The sequence below is a fragment of the Ranitomeya variabilis genome, chromosome 2 (assembly GCF_051348905.1).
Source record: "Ranitomeya variabilis isolate aRanVar5 chromosome 2, aRanVar5.hap1, whole genome shotgun sequence".
NCBI classification, from domain to species: Eukaryota; Metazoa; Chordata; class Amphibia; order Anura; family Dendrobatidae; genus Ranitomeya; species Ranitomeya variabilis.
The window spans coordinates 235,647,994-235,672,530 of record NC_135233.1 but is presented as its reverse complement, the minus strand read 5'-3'; the positions used below and the strand labels follow the sequence as shown (position 1 = coordinate 235,672,530).

General features: G+C 45.6%; 1 protein-coding gene across 2 annotated transcripts; it reads left to right on the top strand.

Annotated features, from left to right (window-relative positions):
- Window positions 1-16,395: 16,395 nt before the first annotated feature.
- Window positions 16,396-24,300, top strand: CDK20 (cyclin dependent kinase 20). Of its 2 annotated transcripts, none has more exons than XM_077284094.1 (8): window positions 16,396-16,508; window positions 19,276-19,389; window positions 21,008-21,196; window positions 21,283-21,404; window positions 21,669-21,731; window positions 21,804-21,927; window positions 22,844-22,999; window positions 23,165-24,300. In XM_077284094.1, exons 1-8 carry the CDS (start codon window positions 16,446-16,448, stop codon window positions 23,342-23,344), a joined length of 1,011 nt encoding a protein of 336 aa, XP_077140209.1. In that variant the 5' UTR covers window positions 16,396-16,445; the 3' UTR covers window positions 23,345-24,300. The 2 variants fall into 2 exon arrangements, with proteins under 2 accessions (XP_077140209.1, XP_077140208.1); XM_077284093.1 differs by having other exon boundaries at window positions 16,470-16,638.
- Window positions 24,301-24,537: the final 237 nt, after the last annotated feature.

Here is a 24,537-nt window from a genome sequence, read left to right as displayed (position 1 = left end):
TATGGTTGTCATAGCCAGATTGACTAAACGGCGTAAAAAGAAAAAAATGTCAAAACGCAGGAATGTTTTTTTTTTGGTCGCTGCAACATTGCATTAAAATGCAATAACGGGCGATCAAAAGATCGTATCTGCACCAAAATGGAATCATTAAAAACGCCAGCTCGGCATGCAAAAAATAAGTCCTCACCCAACCCCAGATCACGAAAAATGGAGACGTTATGGGTATTGGAAAATGGCGCAATTTTTTTTAACAAACTTTGGAATCTTTTTTCATAATTTAAAACGAAAACACAAAAACTAAAATATCCCTGGTCGTTAAAGGGTTAAGATACTGGTGTAATTGGGGTAAATGGCCCAGACCAACATGGCAACTTCTTAATAACTCTTGTCTGGAGAATTTGTAAGGCTTCTTTCACACTTCCGTTTTTACAATCTGCACAGGATCCGTCAAAATGTTGAAAAGACAGATCCAGTGCGGATTGTATAAAACGGGTGCACTGGGTCCGTTTTTTTGACGGACCCGTCGAGGCTATGTCCACCCGTTGTGTATGTGTCTTCACAGCGGTTTTCAACACATACACAACACATCCCATGTAAAAAAAAAAATCGTGTTATTCTTACATTCCGGCGTCACCCGCAGCCTTCCTGATACTCGTGATGCTCGCGATGCTCCCGTTCCCAGTAATGCATCGCGGCAATAACCCCAGATGACGTAGCGGTCTCGCGAGACCGCTACGTCATCTGGGGTCATTGCTGCGATGCATTACTGGGAATGGGAGCATCACGAGCATCGGGAAGGTTGCGAGGGACGGCGGAAGACTATCAAGGTTTATTTATTTTTTTATTATTTTTAATATTATATCCTTTTACTATTGATGCTGCATAAGCAGCATCAATAGTAAAAAAAGAGAGAGCGAGCGAGAGAGAATTTCCCTGACTGGAAATTCTTCCGCACATGCTCAATTTCAAAAGACAGAACCCGTCACTGGATTCCTGCTTTTGACAGTCAGCGACGGATCCTGCGACCATAGGCTTCCATTATAACCAGTGACGGACGGTGCAGGATCTGCCGCTGAGCGATTTTCCGACGTGCACAAAAAACTTTTCTTTGTGCGTTGTCTCCGCCCAACGGACAGCGATTTTACGACGGATCCAGTGCACGACGGATGAAATGTGTGGCCATCCGTCACAATCCGTCTCTAATACAAGTCTATGAGAAAAAAACGGTTCCAGCAGAAACATTTGCTGGATCCGTTTTTTTTCACAAAATGACGGATTGTGACGGAAAAAGAAAGACGGTGTGAAAGAGGCCTAACAGACAAATTTTTACTTCTCACATTTCCAGCACCATCTGCTCCTATTCCCAAACTACACAAAGTCCAGGTTGTATGTGTTGTAACCCTTGATTAGTAGTTTTATTCAGTGTGGACTTCAAAGGAAGGGGCAGAATCGCTTATCTAATCCTCAGTGAACAGAGCCTATATGGGTAATTGAAAGCGTTTTTGGTTCATATCGCTCCAAAGATAAGGAGTGCTACTACTCCTTTCTTTTAGTAGTTGGTCAAGGACTCAAATACCCAGACCCCCACCAATCAGAAAAAAAGCTAAAGAGAGTGACAAAAAAAAGAAAAAAACTTTTAAAAGTTTACTTATTATTTAATGCAATAAGCTGTATCCGAGAACAACATGTCTGCATGTTGTAGTAACAAAAACCACTAAATATTTAACGTGTCTCCAGGACAAGTCATGAGCAACTGTTAAGATGTAAATTCTTGATTTTTCAATATATAACTGTGTAATGGGCTAATGGAGCAACATCTAGTTCTTCAAGGACCAAGTCTAAATCACAGAAACCATTGTATTGATGGAACACCATCTTGATGCACTCATGACCTATCAAGGAATGTCATAGAAGAAAACTGGCTGATGTTCACTAGCTTTGGAGAGCACTCACGTGAGCTATCCGACACGGAAAACTGGGGAGGGAATGTATTAGTTGCTGCGCAGTATGGAGATTGCTGGTTGTTACTGCACAGTATAGAGATCGCCAGTTGTCGCTGCACGGTATAGAGGTGAGTGCCATTGTAGCTGCGTGGTATGGATGTGAGTGCTGGTTGTCCATGCGTGGAATGGAAGCGAGCACTGGTTGTAGCTGCGTGGTATGGAGGCGAGTGCCGCTTGTCACTGCGCAGTATACAGGAGATTGCTGGTTGACTTGTCACTACACAGTAGAGAGGAGATTGCGTTGTCACTGCGTAGTATGGGGGGAGAGCGCTGGTTGTCACTGCATGGTATGGGGGAGAGCGCCAGTTGTCGCTGTGCACTATGGGAGAGAGTATGGAGTAGAGTTGCATAGTCACATAGGTTAAAAAATGTGGCCTCACCAGTGATTTATAAAGGGGTAACAATACGATGGGATCACGGGATTTTATCTCGCTTTTCATACATCCTGTTTGCTTTTGCGACTGCTGCTTCAAATTGGATACTACTGCTCAGCTTACTTGTAACCAAAATACCAAAGTCCTTCTCCTGTTCTGTAGTCCCCTGTATACTCCCATTTAATGTATATGCAGCTATAGGATTACTCTGTCCTAGGTGCATTACTTTACAGGTGCATCAATTTACATTAAATCTCATTTGTAACAACCAGCGATCTCCTCCATACTGTGTATTGACAACCAACAGTCTCCTCCATCCTGCGCGGTGACAACCGGCGCTCTTCTCCATACTGTGCGGTGGCAACCGGCGCTCTCCTCCACTCTGCACGGTGGCAACAGACGCTCTCCTCCATACTGCGTGGAGGAAACCGGCGCTCTTCTCCATACTGCACGGTGGCAACCGGCGCTCTCCTCCATACTGCGCGGTGGCAACCGGTGCTCTCCTCCATACTGCGCAGTGGCAACCGGCGCTCTCCTCCATACTGCGCGGTGGCAACAGGCGCTCTCCCCCATACTTCGCGGTGGCAACAGACGCTCTCCTCCATACTGTGTGGTGGCAACAGACGCTCTCCTCCATACTGCGCGGCGGCAACCGACGCTCTCCATACTGCGCAGCGGCAACCGGCGCTCTCCTCTGTACTGTGCGGTGGCAACTGGCACTCTCCTCCATACTGCGCGATGGCAACCGGCGCTCTCCTCCATACTGCAAAGTGACAATCACTGTTCTCCTCCATCCTGTGCAGTTACCAGTGTAATGGCCTCTCACTGCAGAGCTGTGTGTGATTATACCTAACATATCTGCAGGATGCTTTTAGCTTCCATCTCACAAGCAAGCAAACATTAATTTCTCCTGTTCTGCGACAACTACGGTACTTGCCTCACACTGGTAACCCTCCTCCATGTATAATAATCTCTGGGGGCAGAGTTATCTTCCAGGCAGCATCCTCCCCATAGCCTGGAAGAGGTCATTTATATATAAGAAAAACTTGGATTTTTCTGGAATAAGACATCAGATCGCAGATATCAATGTATAATTTTATTCAGCTCCCTATGACCTACAGGCCCATATAGATGGCTTATGAAGGTAGATCCTACTGACTCATTCCCCTTAATTTAAAAAAAAAAAAAAAAAGGCATCAAAGGTATCGTTGTGATCATGCTAACCTGGAACATTATGTCTTCATCTCGTTTTTACCAAACAGTGAACACCGTAAAAGTAAATTTCTTTCACCATTTCATGCCACTTTTTTTTTTTCACATTTTTAGCAAATTGTATGGTAAAATGAATGGTGTCATTCGAAGATACAACCGGTCCCATAAAAAAAAAAAGCACTCATACAGCTTGTTGATGGAAAAATTTAAAAAAAGTGGCTTTTCGAATAAAGGTAAGAAAAATTAAAATGCATAAATTAAGTCACCACGTTTAATAAAAATGTAATCTCTCTCAAAATGTAACCTGTACAGTGAAAAAGAGAAAAACAAAAACAGAGTCAGAATTGCTATTATTTTAACCCCTTCACCCCGAAGCCTGTTTTCACCTAAAGTGACAGGGCCAATTTTTACAATTCTGACCACTGTCACTTTATGAGGTCATAACTCTGAAACGCTTCAACGGATCCTGGTGGTTCTGACATTGTTTTCTCGTGACATATTGTACTTCATGATAGTGGTAAAACTTCTTCGATATGACTTGCATTTTATTTGTGAAAAAAACAAAAATTTGTCAAATTATGAAAATTTAGCAATTTTCAAACTTTTAGTTTTTATGCCCTTAAATTAGAGAGTTATATCACATAATATAGTTAATAAACAACATTTCCCACATGTCTGCTTTACATCAGCACAATTTTGGAAACATAATTTTTTTTTTGTTAGGGAGTTATAAGGGTTAAAAGTTGACCAGCGATTTCTCATTTTTGCAACAAAATTTGCAAAACCATTTTTTTTACGGACCACCTCACGCTTGAAGTGACTTTGAGGGGTCTATATGGCAGAAAATGCCCAAAAGTGACACCATTCTAAAAACTGCACCCCTCAGGGTACTCAAAACCACATTCAAAAAGTTTATTAACCCTTCAGGTGCTTCACAGGAATTTTTGGAATGTTTAAAAAAAAATTGAACATTTTAACTTTTTTTTCACAAAATTTTTACTTCAGATCCAATTTGTTTTATTTTACCAAGGGTAACAGGAGAAATTGGACCACAAAAGTCATTGTACAATTTGTCCTGAGTACGCCGATACCCCACATGTTGGGGTAAACCATTGATTGGGCACATGGCAGAGCTCGGAAGGGAAGGAGCGCCATTTGACTTTTCAATGCAAGATTTGCTGGAATTGAGATCGGAACCCATGTCGCGATTGGAGAGCCCCTGACGTGCCTAAACAGTGGAAACCCCCACAAGTGACAACATTTTGGAAAGTAGACCCTCCAAGGAACTAATCTAGATGTGTGGTGAGCACTTTGAACCTCCAAGTGCTTCACAGAAGTTTATAATGTAGAGCCGTAAAAAAAATTTCATACTAATTTTCACAAAAAATGATCTTTTTGCCCCAAATTTTTTATTTTCCCAAGGGTAACAGGATAAATTGGACCCCAAAAGTTGTTGTGCAATTTGTCCTGAGTACGCTGATACTTCATATATGGGGATAAACCACTGTTTGAGCGCATGGCAGAGCTCGGAAGGGAAGGAGCGCCGTTTGACTTTTCAATGCAAAATTGGCTGGAATTGAGATCGGAACCCATGTCGCGTTTGGAGAGCCCCTGACGTGCCTAAACAGTGGAAACCCCCCACAAGTGACCCCATTTTGGAAAGAAGACCCCCTAAGGAACTTATCTAGATGTGTGGTGAGCACTTTTAACCCCCAATTGTTTCACTAAAGTTTAGAATGTAGTGCTGTGAAAATTTAAAAAATCATTTTTTTCTTTGCACAAAATGATGTTTTAGCCCGCAATTTTTTTTTCCCAAGGGTAACAGGAGAAATTGGACCACAAAAGTTATTGTCCAGTTTGTCCTGAGTACGCTGATACCTCATACATGGGGGGGGAACCACTGTTTGGGCACACGGCAGAGCTCGGAAGGGAAGGAGCGCCGTTTAAAATGCAGACTTAGATGCATTGGTCTGCAGGCGTCATGTTGCATTTGCAGAGCCCCTGATGTACCTAAACAGTAGAAACCCCCCACAAGTGACCTCATATTGGAAACTAGACCCCCCAAGGAACTTATCTAGATGTGTTGTGAGAACTTTGAACCAACAAGTGTTTCACTACAGTTTATAACGCAGAGCCGTGAAAATAAAAAATATTTTTTCCACGAAAATATTTTAGCCCCCACATTTTATTTTCCCAAGGGTAACAGGACAAATTGGACCCCAAAAGTTGTTGTCCAACTTGTCCTGAGAATGCTGATACCCCATATGTTGGGGGGAACCACTGTTTGGGCGCACAGGAGAACTCGGAAGGGAAGGAGCACTGTTTTAGTTTTTCAAAGCAGAATTGGCTGGAATTGAGATCGGATGCCATGTCGCGTTTGGAGAGCCCCTGATGTGCCTAAACAGTGGAAACTCCCCAATTCTAACTGAAACCCTAACCCCAACCCTAACCCTAACCCCAAACCTAGTCCTAACCCTAGCCCTAATGGGAAAATGTAAATAAATACATTTTTTTTTAATTTTATTATTTTTCCCTAAGGGGGTGATGAAGGGGGGTTTGATTTACTTTTATAGCGTTTTTTTGGTGGATTTTTATGGTTGGCAGCCATCACACACTAAAAGACGCTTTTTATTGCAAAAAATAGTTTTTGCATCACCACATTTTGAGAGCTATAATTTATCCATATTTTGGCCCACAGAGTCATGTGAGATCTTGTTTTTTTGCGGGACGAGTTGACGTTTTTATTCATACCATTTTCAGGCACATGACATTTTTTTTATCGCTTTTTATTTCGATTTTTAGGAGGCGGAATGAACAAAAACCAGCAATTCCTGAAATTCTTTTAGGGGGGGCGTTTATACCGTTCCACGTGTGGTAAAATTGATAAAGCAGCTTTATTCTTCAGGTCAGTACGATTACAGCGATACCTCATTTATGTAATTTTTTTATGTTTTGGCGCTTTTACACAATAAAAACTATTTTATATAAAAAAATAATTGTTTTTGCATCGCTTTATTCTGAGAGCTATAACTTTTTTATTTTTCTGCTGATGATTCTTTATGGCAGCTTTTTTTTTGCGGGACAAGATGACGTTTTCAGCGGTACCATGGTTATTTATATCCGTCTTTTTGATCGCGTGTTATTCCACTTTTTGTTCGCCTGTATGATAAAGCATTGTTTTTTGCTTTGTTTTTGTTTTTTTTGCGGTGTTCACTGAAGGGGTTAACTAGTGGGATAGTTTTATAGAGCGGGTCGTTACAGACGCGGCGATACCAAATGTGTACTTTTACCGTTTTTTTAATTTACATAAATAAATGGATTTACTGGGAAATGGTTTTTTTTTCTTTATTTGGGGATTTATTTATTTTTTTATACATTCTATTTTTTTTTTTTTTACTTTCTACCATTGTCCCAGGGTGGGACATCACTCTATTAGATTAGATCGTTGATCTGACAGTGTGCATAGCACTCTGTCAGATCAGCGATCTAACAGGCAAGTTCAGGAGGCTTTCCGGCGCCTGCTCTCAGCAGCTCTCAGCAGGCGCCGGCTAGCCAGGTCATTTCATGACCCGGAAGGAGTCCTGCGGCCATCTTGGATCCGGGGACTCCTTCCGGATCACCGGAGCAACGCGATCTCATCGCGTTGCTCCGGTGGGAGAGCGCAGGGAGCCTCCGTCCCTGCGCGATCCCCCTCTATGCCGCTGTCACTATTGACAGCGGCATCAGAGGGGTTAAATGCCCGCAGTCGGCGCTAGCGCCGATCGTGGGCATTGCTGTCATATACAGCTGACACCCGCACCCGATCACCGCGGCGCTCAGCGTGAGACCGCGGTGACCGGTGCGCCGTACTAGTACTGCGGCTGGCACAAATGCAGTGCCGGCAGCGCAGTACTAGTACGGCGCATGGCGCGAAGGGGTTAATCACTGAATAAAAAATGAAAATAAACCTTTATGCCGGTGTCACACTCAGCGTAGGGAAATACGATCCGTATTTTACATGCGTAATACGCAGAAATGTTCCCAAAACAGTGATCCGTATGTCATCCATAGGCAGGGTGTGGTAGTGTATTTTGCGCATGTAAACCTCCGTATGTAATCCGTATGGTGTCCGTACAGCGAGATTTCTGAATATTTTCTCACGCTCGAGTTCATCTGAGGCTATACCAGCAGGGGGCGCAGCACCGCAAGTCTAGGTAGCTACGTTCCCCTGCTTTCCATTAATTCCCCAGTTTTTACAGCCAGGGGCGGCTGCATTAGCAGGCTCCTGCTTGTAAAATTATATAACCCCTTCAGATGGATTTACAGCGTGGGACATGACTAACAGCGGAAAGGTATGGGATATTGTTGTTTTTTTATTTTCCTTTTTTACAGAACGAGGGTCGTCATTTGGATTAAGAGTATAATAAACTATTACAACACCCTGTGTCTTTATTTCAATAAAATACTTTTTTCATAATGTGTGTGTGTTTTATTAACCATTTACTACTATTGGATTAATAATGGATAGGTGTCTTATTGACACCTCTCCATTATTAACCAGGCTTATTGTGACATTAGCAAGGTGGCATTAACCCTTTATTACCCCATATCCCACCACTGCAGGGGAGTGGGAAGAGAGAGGCTAAGTGACAGAATAGGTGATGCGCCTTTTCTGGGGTGGCTGGGGGCAGATGTTTTTAGCCAGGGGGGGTCCTATAACCATGGTCCCTCTCTAGGCTATTAATATCTGCCCTCAGTCACTGGCTTTCCCACTCTGGCGGAGAAAATTGCGCGGGAGCCCACGCCATTTTTTTCTGTGATTTAACCCTTCAACAGCTAGAGCTTCCAAATTTTGCACACAGACAATTGGAACATTATTAGTGAGGTATATGCAAAAAAAAAATGGATATGAAATGGTTTACTATATGTAAACCATGTCTCATATCATGTTGGGTTTGAGAAGGAGATGGCAAAAGCCGGCAATTGAATTACTGGCTTTTCTGCTATCTAGCGCTGTATGAAATTTAATATTATATATATATATATATATATATATATATATATATATATATATATATATATATATATACACACACACACACACACACACACACACACACACACACACACACACACACACACACACACACACACACACACACACTACATACATCCAGGGGTTGGACAAAATAATGGAAGCACCTGGAAACATCAACAAAAGTTAGTTTAATCTTTCGCGGCGATTACAGCCTCAATTCTCGGAGGTATGGATTCATACAAGGTGTGAATTGTTTCCAAAGGAAGTTTAGCCCATTCTGCAGTTAAAACACCCTCCAGTTATTTGAGCGACGATGGCGGCGGAAATTGACGTCTAACTTGAATCTCTAAAATCGACCATAAATGCTCAATAATGTTGAGGTCTGGGGATTGTGGGGGCCAGATGAGATGCTCAACTTCATTAGAATGTTCCTCGTGCCATGCTTTAACGATTCTAGGGGTATGAATTGGTGCATTATCATCCTGAAAGATGGCGTTCCCCTCCGGGAACAGTGCTTGAACCATTGGATGCACTTGGTCGCCCAAAATGCCTAAATGATCTAGGCTGTTAATTCTTCCATGAAGGGATATCATTGGCCCAGCGGATCTCCATGAAATAGCACCCCAGATCATCACAGAACCTCCGCCATGATTTACGGTTGGGAGAAGGCAGTCTGGATGGAATGCTTCTTTTGGCTGTCTCCTAACGTACACTCAGCCAGAGGTCGGAAATAGGGTAAACGATGATTCGTCTGAGAATATCACGTTTCCACTGCTCGAGGGACCAATTCTGGAGGTTTCTACACTACTCTAAACGCTTGGAAACATTTGTCATTGAGAGCAGTGGTTTTCTAATTGCAGCTCTTCCTTGGAATCCAGATTTGTGCAGCTCCCGACTAACAGTTTGAGGAAACTGGGTTCTGTAGGTGTTCATTGAGCTCAGCAGTGATTTTCAGAGCCGTGGTCTTGCGATCCTCTCTCACAATTTGCTTTAGAGTCTGATGGTTTCTCTCAGTCAACTTCGACTTTCGGCCGGACCTGTGCTTTGCTGCGGATGTTATTCCTTCTCTTTAAAACGCAGTCATTACTTTGGAGACAGTAACTCTTGACACGCCAAGCATTCGGGCACTTTCTGTTACACTAGCGCCTGCCATACGAGCACCAACAATTTGGCCTCTGAAAATCCGAGGTCTGTTATTGGTATCAGGTTCTCATCAATGTTCTTACAATTATGCTAAACAGTTAATTTAGGCTGGTTTCACACTTGCGTTTCTTGCCGCTGCGTTTTAGCGCTAAAAAACGCATGGTTTTTTTGCATGCGTTTTGACGCGTTTTTGGCAACGCATGCGTTTTTTTATGCTTGCGTTTTGTTGCAGAAATGCAACCTGTAGTAATTTCTAGCGGCGTTTTTTTGCCGCCAAAAAAAGCATGCGTTTTTTCGCGGCAAAAAAATGTATTGCTGTCTATGTAAACGCATGCGTTTTTAAGCACATGCGTTTCTTTAGAAAAACACAAGAAAACAAGAAAAAACAAGAAAACCCTAACCCTAGGGTTACTAGGGATCCTAACCCTAACCCTAAGGTTAGGATCCCTAGTAACCCTAACCCTAGGGATCCTAACCCTTAGGGTTAGGGTTAGGATCCCTAGGGTTAGGGTTAGGTTCTCTAGGGTTAGGGTTAGGATCCCTAGGGTTAGGGTCCCTAGGGTTAGGATCCCTAGGGTTATTAGGGATCCTAACCCTAACCCTAGCTATTTCTGTTTATAGTGGGTTTTCTAGTTGATTTTGATGATTGGCAGCTGTCACACACTTCTCAGCATGCGTTTAAAAAACGCAAACGCAGGAAAAAACGCATGTAAACGCGGCAAAACAACATACAACATGCGACATGCAACAACATGCGACATACAACAAGCAACATGCGATATGCAACAACATGCGACATACAACATGCAACATACACCATACAACACATACATACAGTACATTAAACATAGAGTACATACTCACCATCACTTGTCACTTTTATCCCCGAAGCCAGTGTCACCTGTAAAAAATATTAAAATAATAAACAACCAATATACTCCCTGATCCGCAGAAATCCAATTAAAACGAGTGTCCCACGATGATCTCCCGTGAAGAGCAGCAGCATCAGCTGATGCCACTGCTCTCCAGGGGTCCAGGAGTACAATGATGGAAGGTATCCTTCCACAATGTATTCCTCACAATGTATTCCTACGCCCCTGTGAGAAAATAGTCTCTAGTCTCACTTTTGGCATTGCTGTGTGAGAAAGTTCCCACACAGCAATTGCCATAAAGTGAGACCAGTGAACTACAGTAACCTCTCAGTGATGCTCTGCAGAAGCCATTGTCTCCTGTCAGTGTGTCACTGGAGGTCCTATAGAGCAGTGGCAGTGACATCACCCGATGTCACTGTTTTATAGGGGAGGTCGTGGGACACTCACTATTAATTGGACTGCGTCGGACAGGGAGTATATGGTTTATTATTTTACGTTTTTTGCAGGCGATCGAGTATGGTAAGTATGGTGAAATTAATAATAAAATACTTTTTTCTGGCTGTGTCTTTCTTTTTTAACTCTTTCACTACTCTAGGATTAATAATGGATAGGCGTCTTATTGACGCCTCTCCATTATTAACCCGACTTAATGTCACCTTACAATAGCAAGGTGACATTAACCCCTTATTACCCCATATCCCACCGCTACACAGGAGTGGGACTAAGTGCCGGAATTGGCGCATCTTACAGATGCGCCATTTCTGGGGCGGCTGTGGGCTGGTATTTGTAGCCGGGGGGGGGGGGGGGGGGCAATATATGGCCCCTCTCTAGGCTATGAATATCAGCCCGCAGCTGTCTGCGTATCCTTTCTGGCTATAAATTATAGGGGGACCCCACGTCATTTTTTGGGGGGGGAGGTCCCCCTATTTTAATAGCCAGTAAAGGCTATGCAGACAGCTGCGGGCTGATATTCATAGGCTGGGAGAGGCCATAGGTATTACCCCCTTCCCAGGCTACAAATATTGGCCCCCGGCTTTCCCCCTCTGGCGCAGAAAATTGCGCGGGAGCCAACGCCATTTTTTTTTTTTTTAATTAAACGTTCATTCATAAACATCGGCCTTGCTATTATATATCTACTAGATGGTGGCCCGATTCTAACACATCGGGTATTCTAGAATATGTATGTACTTTATTTACGAAGTGGTGTTTAAATCCCGCTGCAATATCGCATATTGGTCGCAGCCGGCCGAGCACGCGCAATCAGCAAAGCGTGGTTTAAATCCCGCACCATTCACGGCCTGACTGCTCCTGTCGCTGATTGGTCGCGCCAGCCGCCCGCGACCAATCAGCGACGCGGGATTTCCGTTACAAACAGGCCCTTAGACGATTATATATATACTAGATGGTGGCTCGATTCTAACGCATTGGGGATTCTAGAATATGGTTGTATGTATGTACGTCGCGCTATTCCACACCGATATCGCTGATTGGTCACGGCCGGCCGCGTAGTATATAGCACAGCCACATAGTACATAGCACAGCCATAGTATATAGCACAGCCATGTAGTATATAGCACAGTGAGGTAGTATATAACACAGCTCACATATTATATAGCACAAACCACGCAGCAGATAGCACAGCCACGTAGTATATAGCAGCCACATGGTATATAGCACAGCCATGTAGTATATAGCACAGCGATGTAGTATATAACACAGCCAACACAGTAGATATAGCAGCCACGTAGTATATTGCCCAGACACGTAGTATATAGCACAGACACGTAGTATATAACACTGCCCATGCAGTATATAAAACAGGCCACGTAGTATAGAGCAGTGATGTAGTATATTGCCCAGCCACGTAATATATACCACAGCCACGTAGTATATAGCACAGCCCACATAGTATATAGCACAGAGATGTAGTATGTAACACAGCCCACGCAGTATCTAACACAGCCCACGTAATATATAGCAATGTGGACACCATATCCCTGTTAAAAAAAATAATTAAAATTAAAAATAGTTCTATACTCACCCTCCGTCGGCCCCTGGATCCAGGCGAGGCGTTTACCGATGCTCCTCGCGACGCTCCGGTCCCAAGAGTGCATTGCGGTCTCGCGAGACCACTGCGTCGTCATCTCGCGAGACCACAATGCATGGACCGGTCACCGGAGCGTCGCGAGGAGCGGGAAAGGCCTCAGCTGGATCCAGGGGCCGACGGAGGGCGAGTTTGGTTTTTTTTTTTAATATTATTTTTAACATTAGATCTTTTTACTATTAATGCTGCATAGGCAGCATCAATAGTAAAAAGGTTGGTCATACAGGGTTAACAGCAGCGTTAATGGAGTGCGTTACTCCGCGGCATAGCGCGGTCCTTTAACGCTATTAACCCTGTGTGAGCGCTGACTGGAGGGGGCGCTGACTGCAGGGGTGCAGGGAGCAGCCATTTCACCGCCGGACTGTGCCCGTCGCTGATTGGTCGTGGCCGTTTTACAGCAACCGATCAGCGACTTGGGATTTCCGTGACAGACAGAATAAAGATACATAGATATACTAAACATCGGGCTTGGTATTATCTATCTATTGATATATCTATCTAGCTATCAATAGATATATCTATCGATAGATATATTTATAGATAGATAATAGATACGATAGATGGATACGAGAGATCTATCTATTATCTATCATCTCTCCGTGTCTGTGTAAACATTATTCTTCAATGGAGTATGTAAATGAAGAGGTTGGACAAGAAATGACATCACTTTTTTTTTTTTTTTTTTGGTATATCTTTATTGAGCTTACAAAAACACACACAAATCCGCATGAAAAACGCAGGTAACACCTGCCAGTGACCTCAGGTGCAGATTTGGTCAGGATTTTACCTGCATAAAATTCTGACCAAATCCTGAGGCAATCCTGAACATGGAAACATACCCATAGACTTTCATTGGTGGATTTTTTGCGCAATACGCTGACAAATGCACCATGCTGCAATTTTCTACGCCCGTAAAATACGGCAGAGAAATATACGGCAGATAGAAGCTGCCCCATAGAGAATCATTGGTCAGTGTGCAATGCGTAGTTTTTGTGCCTCTCATACGTCTGTAAAACTCTCTAGTGTGACGCCAGCCTTAGGATAAGGGAATGTTTTTTGTTTTTGCTTTTCGCTTTGTTTCCTCTCTTCCAAGATGCATAACTGTTTTTTATCTTCCTGGAGACATAGCCTTATGAGGACTTGTTTTTTCCTGGATGAGTTGTGGTTTTGAATGACACCGGTCATTTTATTGTATAACGTAATGGAAAATGGGACAAAATTAGAAGTGCTGTGAAATGGCCTAATACCAGGACTCTTTAGGTCAGTATGAATATGGCACCACTGCAATAAATGCACACCACAAAATTGTATAGAAAATTATTTAACGGTATATTTTATTCGTACACCACACAAAATATTAAAACCAGGAAACTCAGAAAAAAAAGTGCATGTTATAGTGCCCAATATACACATATAAACCAATCTCAGACCTACTGGCTCATGGGGCTATGTAGTGCAACTCTGCAAACCTAAGGGTATGTGTCCACTTTCAGGATGGCTGGCGGTTTGGACGGAGCGGCAAACTTTCTCCGCCCAAAGCTCCGCCCCCTTCTGGAGATGCGATGATGCCGGATGTGTTCATTGCCCACATCCGGAATCATCGCACCCCACACATAGGGCCCTGTGATTTACCATGCTGCGATCTAAAAAGACGCGCATGTCCGTAATCGCAGGGCCGCCGGGTGCGTGTTACCACGCATAGTGGAGACGGGATTTCATAAAATCCCCTCCACTATGCAGTAACATCTGGATGCTGCGGATTGAACGCTGCGGCTCCACGCAGCGTTCAATCCGCTGCTATTCCGGATGTAAAACAACACGTGGACAATAACATGCCCATCAAAGAAAAGGGCCCCCCCAAGGTAGGGAAGGATCCGATCCTCTTTTGATGTTCTAAATTTCTGAGAAGCGTGTGGTGTGGGTGTGTGTGTGTGTGTATATGTATGTATGTATGTATGTATGTATGTATGTATGTATGTATGTGTGTGTGTATATATATATATATATATATATATATATATATATATTGTTTGTATATGTGGTTTTTTCCTGTTACCCCGAGATATGACATTCTGAGTGTTCCTTGTTGCGCCTTTTTGGAGACATACGGCGTTAAAAAGAGGAGTTACAATTTTTTATTAAGCGTACAGTTTAAATTATTTTATATTTGAGAGATCATACTTTCTTTTAACATTACAATCCCAAAAACTTTTTTAATCTTTCTAATTTTAAGGAGAGTGATTTAACTCTTTATACATTATTTTATTACAGTTTCTAAAACTTTTTTTTGTCTCCTTAGGGCAGGGGTGGGGAATCTTTCTACCAAGGGCCATATGGATATTTATACCATCTTGCGGTTGATAAAATACATCTACTGGCCCAAGGACGGCGGTTTTCAGGAATCTGTCCGGGGCCCTGATAAAAGGTAATAGAGGGCTGTAAAAGGCCAGCTTGCATGAGGTTACCCACCCCTGCCTTAGGGGGATGCGATCCTGACATAGTTTGATCACCTTTACTATATATTGCGACACCTTATATTGCATCTCTTGGGATCAGACACAGCCAGTATGTCTCAGGAGCAGTGCAGGCTCCAGCTGTGTAACAGCAGTCATCTCTCTGGATCAGTGCAGGCTCCAGCTGTGTAACACAGCCGTCGTCTCACTGGATCATTGCAGGCTCCAGCTGTGTAACAGCCGCCATCTCTCTGGATCAGTGCAGGCTCCAGCTGTGTAAGGCAGCCGCCATCTCTCTGGAGCAGTGCAGGCTCCATCTGTGTAACACAGCCGCCATCTCTCTGGATCAGTGCAGGCTCCAGCTGTGTAACACAGCCGCCATCTCTCTGGATCAGTGCAGGCTCCAGCTGTGTAACACAGCCGCCATCTCTCTGGATCAGTGCAGGCTCCAGCTGTGTAACACAGCCGCCATCTCTCTGGATCAGTGCAGGCTCCAGCTGTGTAAGGCAGCCGCCATCTCTCTGGAGCAGTGCAGGCTCCAGCTGTGTAAGGCAGCCGCCATCTCTCTGGAGCAGTGCAGGCTCCAGCTGTGTAAGGCAGCCGCCATCTCTCTGGAGCAGTGCAGGCTCCAGCTGTGTAAGGCAGCCGCCATCTCTCTGGAGCAGTGCAGGCTCCAGCTGTGTAAGGCAGCCGCCATCTCTCTGGATCAGTGCAGGCTCCAGCTGTGTAAGGCAGCCGCCATCTCTCTGGAGCAGTGCAGGCTCCAGCTGTGTAAGGCAGCCGCCATCTCTCTGGAGCAGTGCAGGCTCCAGCTGTGTAACACTTCCGGCATGTCTCGGGGTCTGTAGGGGCTCAGCTGTGGCCGCCATCTCTCGGGATCAGTGCAGGCTCCAGCTCCTGAGCCTGCATCACACTTTGCTTAACAATTGCAAAAATGGACGTTTTTACATTTTCACCCCTTTTTAGAATGTTTTTCAGTGTTATTACTGCGACTTATCCTGAAAAAAAAAGCCCTCGTATGGCTGTGGGGCAGGATAAATAACAAAAACTTACGGCTCTTGGAAGAGAAATAAAATGTAAAAAACAAGGACCAATCTCCTTGTGGTGAAGACACTCAGTATGGTGGGAAGGTGTGAGGTGGAGCAGCACAGCGCCGTGCCGGCCTCCTCGCATCTCTTCTCTTCATCTCAGAGATTCTCTATCAGGAGAGTCAGTCCATCTGGCCGCGAGCGCTTCCTTTCTCCCGCGCTTTTCCCGTCTCCCCATAATGCAAAGCGAAGGGGCGTTCCCCAGTGGTCACATGACGCTGTGTCCCGTCTGCTGTTGCCAGGTAACCCGTAGCCGCACTCCGGCCTGCTCCCGGGGCCTGCGGTGGTGGCGGGCGGATGGAGCAGTACAGCCTGTTGGGGCGGATCGGAGAGGGGGCTCACGGCATCGTGTTCAAAGCCAAACACATAGAGGTGACTGGAATAGGAGGAGGCCGGAATGTGATGAGGCAGCAGTGTCACGTGACGCGGGGCCCTGGGCTAAAGGGGCTCTCCGGCTGTGTATATGTCACGTGATAGCTCACATACAGGGGTGCACTTATTTATCAGTCGTAGCTCTGAATGACGCCCTGTACCATAGAATGTGCTGGGGCAAATATTACACTACAGTGAAAAACGCACTGCTGCCATTGTTTACGTTCACATTTGTGTTGTGCGCTGCAGCATGCGTCATGCGCCCCTATATTTAACATGGGGACGCATGGACATGCGTTGTGTTGCGTTTTGTGACACATGCGTCTTTTTGGGCGCACGCGTCAGGGCGCAGAGGACGCAGCAAGTTGCATTTTTTTTGCGTCCAAAGTCATGCAAAAAAAGGACGCATGCGTCACAAAACAATGCGTTTTGCATGCGTTGTGCGTTGCGTCGCCGACGCAACACACAACAACGCAAATGTGAACGTAGCCTTAGGCTACGTTCACATTTGCGTTGCGTCGGGCGCAGCCGCGGCGACGCATGCGTCATGCGCCCCTATATTTAACATGGGGGGCGCATGGACATGCGTTGTGTTGCGTTTTGTGACGCATGCTTTTTTTGGCGCAAGCGTCAGGGCGCAGAGGACGCAGCATGTTGCATTTTTTTGCGCTAAAAAAATGAACGCATGCGTCACAAAACGCTGCGTTTTGCATGCGTTTTGCGTGCGTTGTGCGTTGCGTCGCCGACTCAGCACACAACGCAAATGTGAACGTAGCCTTAGTTTTCTCTGCGCTTCTTGTGCGGGAACTGCGACTGCATCACGTGACCCTGAGACATGGCGGCTCTATCGATTATGCCTTCTTTCGCAGATCGTCCTCTCATAGACGCAGTAACAACAAATAGGTTTCTTTTTTTTAAGGGAGCGGGGGCTCATGCTTTTTTTATACTTAGTGTTTTTAAAACCATTGGGTTTTTTTTCAATTTATCAGCACCTTATTAGGCATGGGGTCAGTGTAGTTAGGCAGGTGCTGGCTGTATAACACTGGTGGCAGCTGAGCCGCGCCCTGCACCTACAGCTGCTCCTCACTAAGGCCGGTTTCACACTAGCGTTTTGAGGAGCTGCGGACTTCCTCCATGAAGCCCCGGCCTCGGCCGCACCTCCGCCGCTAGCTCCGCCTACTTCTGCACACGGCCTGCGTACCTAACTTTAACATTAGGTACGCAGGTCGTGCCGCTGTATGCGGATGCTTCTGCATGCGTCGTTTTGACGATGCGGTGACCAGCGTAGGACGCAGCTGGCAGCAATTCCTTTTTTTCTCCGCATCATCAAAACTACACATGCGGAAGCATCCGCATTCAGCCGCACAACCTGCGTACCTAATGTTAAAGTTAGGTACGCAGGCCGCGTGCAGAAGTATGCGGAGCTAGCGGCGGAGATGCAGCTGAGGGCGGGGCTTCACGGCGGAGGAAGTCCACAGCCCTCCGCAGCTCCTCAAAACGCTAGTGTGAAACCGGCCTAACTGAGAATACAGAAAGTGAAACTCCTATATTATATAGAGTCATTACAGAGAGATCTATTTCACGTGTTTATTTCTGTTAATGTTGATGATTATGGCTTACAGCCAATGAATACCCAGAAGTCATTATCTCAGTAAATTAGAATACTTTATAGCACCAGCTTGAAAAATTATTTTAAAATCCGAAATGTCGGCCTACTGAAATATATGTTCAGTAAATGCACTCAATACTTGGTCGGGGCTCCTTTTGCATCAATTACTGCATCAATGTGGCGTGGCATGGAGGCGATCAGCCTGTGGCACTGCTGAGATGTTATGGAAGCCCAGGTTGCTTTGATAGCAGCCTTCAGCTCGTCTGCATTGTTGGGTCTGGTGTCTCATCATCTAGACAAAACATCAGGTGAGTTTGCTGACAATCAAGCACAGTGATACTGTTGTTTTTAAACCAGGTATTGGTACTTTTGGCCGTGTGGACAGATGCCAAGTCCTGCCGGAGAATGAAATTTCCATTCAAGCTGCTGTTATAAAGTTCCTGGGCTTCCATAACCCCTCAGAAGTGCCACAGGCTGATCGCCTCCATGCCACGCCGCATTGATGCAAAAGGAGCACCAACCAAGTACTGTGTGCATTTACTGAACATACATTTCAGTAGGCCGACATTTCGGATTTTAAAATAATTTTTTCAAGCTGGTGTTATAAAGTATTCTAATTTACTGAGGTAATGACTTTTGGGTTATCATTGGCTGTAAGCCATAATAATCAACATCAACAGAAATAAACACTTGAAATAGATCACTCTGTAATGACTCTATATAATATAGGAGTTTCACTTTTTGTTTTGGAGAACTGAAATAAATTAACTTTTTGTTGATATTCTAATTTAGTGAGATGCACCTGTATGCTGGAGCTCATGTAGAAGGGTTGTGGAATCTTATTTTTTAATGAATTGCAATACCCTGGATTTACCAGATTGTGGCACCAGAGCTCCTTATAAATCAATATCCTAAAGAGAAACCAACAGAATGTTGTCACATAGAATATCCTGCAGCAAACAAAGGGGAATTTCACAGAACATTCATATCTGATATTTTATGATTTTCTTGTTCTTTGATATCTTCAGACTGGGGAGGCTGTCGCCCTTAAGAAAGTGGCTCTGAGGAAACTAGAGGAAGGCATCCCGAACCAGGCTCTGAGGGAGATCAAGGCCCTGCGCGAGATCGAAGACAATCCATATGTGAGTGAGGAGTTACTCATCTAGTGTCACAATATGGAGAATCATCAGTGAGGGGTATTAGTACTCTCCCCTCTGCTGCTTATATATGTTACCATCTACTTCTGCCCTCTAGTGTTAGCTCTGCCTCCTTCCTCTTCACCTCTGTAGTGTTGGCTCTGCCTCCTTCCTCTTCACCTCTGTAGTGTTGGCTCTGCCTCCTTCCTCTTCACCTCTGTAGTGTTGGCTCTGTCTGTCTCCTTCCTCTTCTCCCCTGTAGTGTTGGCTCTGTCTCCTTCCTCCTCACCTCTGTAGTGTTGGCTCTGTCTCCTTCCTCTTCACCTCTGTAGCGTTAGCTCTGCCTCCTTCCTCTTCACCTCTGTAGCGTTAGCTCTGTCTCCTTCCTCTTCACCTCTGTAGTGTTGGCTCTGCCTCCTTCCTCTTCACCTCTGTAGTGTTGGCTCTGTCTCCTTCCTCTTCACCTCTGTAGTGTTGGCTCTGTCTCCTTCCTCTTCACCTCTGTAGTGTTGGCTCTGTCTCCTTCCTCTTCACCTCTGTAGTGTTGGCTCTGTCTCCTTCCTCTTCACCTCTGTAGTGTTGGCTCTGTCTGTCTCCTTCCTCTTCTCCCCTGTAGTGTTGGCTCTGTCTCCTTCCTCCTCACCTCTGTAGTGTTGGCTCTGTCTCCTTCCTCTTCACCTCTGTAGCGTTAGCTCTGCCTCCTTCCTCTTCACCTCTGTAGCGTTAGCTCTGTCTCCTTCCTCTTCACCTCTGTAGTGTTGGCTCTGCCTCCTTCCTCTTCACCTCTGTAGTGTTGGCTCTGTCTCCTTCCTCTTCACCTCTGTAGTGTTGGCTCTGTCTCCTTCCTCTTCACCTCTGTAGTGTTGGCTCTGTCTCCTTCCTCTTCACCTCTGTAGTGTTGGCTCTGTCTCCTTCCTCTTCACCTCTGCAGTGTTGGCTCTGTCTCCTTCCTCTTCACCTCTGTAGTGTTGGCTCTGTCTCCTTCCTCTTCACCTCTGTAGTGTTGGCTCTGTCTCCTTCCTCTTCACCTCTGTAGTGTTGCCTCTGCCTCCTTCCTCTTCACCTCTGTAGTGTTGGCTCTGTCTCCTTCCTCTTCACCTCTGCAGTGTTGGCTCTGTCTCCTTCCTCTTCACCTCTGTAGTGTTAGCTCTGTCTCCTTCCTCTTCACCTCTGTAGTGTTGGCTCTGTCTTCCTCTTCACCTCTGTAGTGTTGGCGCTGTCTCCTTCCTCTTCACCTCTGTAGTGTTGGCTCTGTTTCTTTCCTCTTCACCTCTGTAGTGTTGGCTCTGTCTCCTTCCTCTTCACCTCTGTAGTGTTGGCTCTGTCTCCTTCCTCTTCACCTCTGTAGCGTTGGCTCTGTCTCCTTCCTCTTCACCTCTGTAGTGTTGGCTCTGTCTCCTTCCTCTTCACCTCTGTAGTGTTGGCTCTGTCTCCTTCCTCTTCACCTCTGCAGTGTTGGCTCTGTCTCCTTCCTCTTCACCTCTGTAGTGTTGGCTCTGTCTTCCTCTTTACCTCTGTAGTGTTGGCTCTGTCTCCTTCCTCTTCACCTCTGTAGTGTAAGCTTTTGTCCCCTGGTTTCTTCCTCTCTTTAGCAGTCTGTTAGGTTCCTCCTCTGTGTCTTTAGGTGGTGAAGCTGAGGGAGGTGTTCCCACATGGCACTGGATTTGTTCTCGTCTTTGAGTACATGCTTTCTGACCTCTCTGAAGTGATCAGGAACTCTGAGCAGCCACTCACTGAAGCCCAGGTGAAAGGTTACATGATGATGCTGCTGAAGGGAGTTAAGTTCTGCCATGAAAATTCCATCATGCATCGGGTCAGTGCCACCATTCTACATGGAGCCGGCTCTACAAGCCAGTGCCGAGTACTACTCACCCAATATCTTCTGCCTTATTCTGACAGGACCTCAAACCAGCAAATCTGCTCATCAGCTCCACCGGGCTTCTCAAGATCGCAGATTTTGGGTTAGCACGAGTCTTTTCCAATGACAGGGGACGTCTGTACAGTCATCAAGTAGCCACCAGGTTGGTCAGAAGTTCTCAGGCTGTTGCGCTCCATCTGTTCAAAACTACTGCAAGCTGGCAGGACATGCTGGTTGTTGTAGTAGTTCTGCAACAGCTGGAAAGTGAGAGCCTGGAGTCCAGGTCTCCATAATATTCAGTTCTTTCTAAAAACAGCATGTACTATGAAACTTTCCCTTTAAATACCTCGTTTTAGGTATACAGGCCTCTTTTAGGTTATGAACCTGGTTCATAGTTTTTTTTCTTTATTTTCCATGTGATTTACAGATGGTACCGCGCGCCCGAGCTGCTGTATGGGGCCCGCAAATATGACGAGGGCGTAGATCTGTGGTGAGTTTCCTGCCTGGTCCGGCACGCATTACTTGTAGAAATGTGGTTTAATAACTCTGCTCTCATCTCTAGGGCCGTGGGCTGCATTTTTGGGGAGCTTTTGAATGGTTCTCCCCTCTTTCCTGGAGAAAATGACATTGAGCAGCTGTGCTGTGTCCTCCGAACACTGGGCACACCTAATGTGAAGACATGGCCAGTGAGTGCCTCATCTGAGGCTCAGCCTTTTTACTTGTCTAAAAGGGGTATTCTTTCTCAAAGGATGGACCCCCCACCACCACTCATGTGATCATGAAGGGCTATATCATCCATCCTTTGAAGGGAATCTGTCACCAGGTTTTTCCTGCCCCATCTGAGTGCAGCATAATGTAGGGGCAGAGACCTTGATTCCAGTGATGTCACTTAGCTTTTTGCTGCAATTGTGATAAAATCACAGTTTTCTCAGCTGCAGATCTAGCAGTTCTCTGAATGCTGAGCTGTGTGTAACCCCTCCCACCCCACTGATTATGCATAGGCAGAAAATTACCAATCAGTGGTGGTACGCGATTGGTCTACCTGGCAGCAGGTTTACTAGTCTTCTATTGATAATCTACTACTGATTAAACTGCGATGTTATCAAAACTAAAGTAAGCAGCCCAGTAAGTGACACATCGCTGGAATTGGATGCCCTGTGTCATTATACTGATCTCTGATCACATGGCAAAAACCTAGTGACGGACTCCCTTTAATCAGAGAGAAAAACTCCTTTAAGAAATTCTTTAAGGCTCTAATGAAAATGAAACAGATTGATTACAGTTGTGATTGTAAGGCTTTGTCCTGACCCCGGATTAGGGCTTTCTGAGTCTTATTTCCATGTGATCTGTGTAATGCCTCTTCTGGCTTGTGGTGGCGCTGAAGGGCAGTTTAACCCTTTCTGACTGATTTACACTAATTTCTGAGCTTCCTATTAGCGGGACTCCCTGTGATCATCTTAATTTTAAAGACTCTTAACAAACATCCATCCTTCGTGGCGGAGAAGCCCTTTAATCGTCTGTTTGCTGGCACTGTAAATCTGATGCCTGTTGCTGATCAGCAGTCACAATCGGATGTGATGGATTTTTCTTTTCTCACTGCAGGAAATTGCCGAACTCCCAGATTATAATAAGATTTCTTTTAAGGAACACCGTCCTCTCCCCCCGGAGCGCATCGTCCCTGACACCTCTCCGGAGGCTCTGCAGCTGCTTATGCGCTTCCTGGTGTATCCGTCCAGCCTGCGGATCCGAGCGGCGGAGGTAAGCGTTCCCATCTCGCCATCCGCTACGTATGCAGATTGGGGATCGGTTAACCCCTGCATGGTCCTCTCTGTCGATCGGTGATGATTCTCCGACCACTCGCTCTTAAACGGGCTGTCCTGTTTTCTGTGTCCCCCCTACTATGATCACTGCATTCTCTTCCAGGCTCTTCTCCATCCGTATTTTTTTCGGGAGCCTCTCCCTGCTCATCATTCGGAGTTGCCTATTCCCCAGAGGGGCGGAAGAAGAAGCAGACAACTCCAGAGAGAGTTTCACACAGAAGAGCCTGTATGTGACAGCCTGGTGGACCCCGGCCTCCTGAGTGACTTCCTCCATGGTCTCTGAGCGCGGTGCAGGCCTTGCCCGCAGGTGCCGGGACTCTTCATGTGAAGACTTTAGGTAGAGATTCTCCTATACCACTGTGGATAGGTGACAATGTGCTGATCACTGGGGGTCTTGGCAACCTTGAGAACGGGGCTCTGAAATGCCAGAGTAGAGCTGTGGCCGCAAACGGACCGGATCACTGTTAATCGTTTATGGCACAATGATTTGCCACCGCGGCATTTCAGCAGCGGGATCACTGTGACCTCTTCCTATGGATAGTTGGTGATGACTTACAAAAATAGAAATAACCCTTTCCCCACCCGAGCAGTGGGCTGGGATTGGTAGTGGATCCCGGCTCTGTTCAGCACTAGGGGACCCCGGTTATAGTGGACTCATGATTAAAGTGTAAGGTCCCTGGTCTTTCTGAGGGGGCTGTTAATAGTCGCTGGCTCCATTTCTTGACTCCTCTCCCTTCCCTGCTGCGGGGTGGGCGCAGCTCCGCGGGTTATCTGGGTGCCAGAGATAAGGAGTGCTAGTCAGTCACTCTGGGCTCGGGGTGTGTGGGGAGCTCCATGTCTCAGCACTTTGTGTGACAGCCAGGAAAAAAAAAAAAACTTGACAGGGACACAAGATGTAAAGTGGCACTTAACTCTTACCCTGCCAGGCCGAGCTCATCACTTGCCCTCTGAGAAAGTAGCCCCCAGGTAATAAACATCCCGCTGCTGCACTTTTTAACCCTTCTAGATGTGAGAGGTGTTTGTGGATATAAGTAATTAGCTGAGCAATCGCTTACATAGCACTTACTCAGTATGGCGGTAGCATTACTTTTATCTGCCGGAGTTTACAGATAAGTGGTGAACGAGTGTACGGGAGCCATTCCCGTAATCACAGAAGACAATTCCTAGTGTAGCAATTCCACAAAGAGTAAATCTACAATTGCATTTCCTGTAAAATAAAAGTAAACTGAGTAAATGTCATTCTAGTGGATTCGTCCTTTTATTCTGGTAAGATGTTGCCGGTGTCTGGGAATATGGTCGCCACTACAGCTCCTCGCCCTGCATTGTGTGGTGCACCCTGCTCCAGCGTGCTGTGTGTGTGCACTTCCCTAATCGAGACCTGTAGGGTCAATTAAGGTAACCCTTCAGCTTAAAGGCGCCCATAAAGCTATTTCATGCAACCCCCATCCCCAAAACTAAAGGATGGGGCATGGAAAT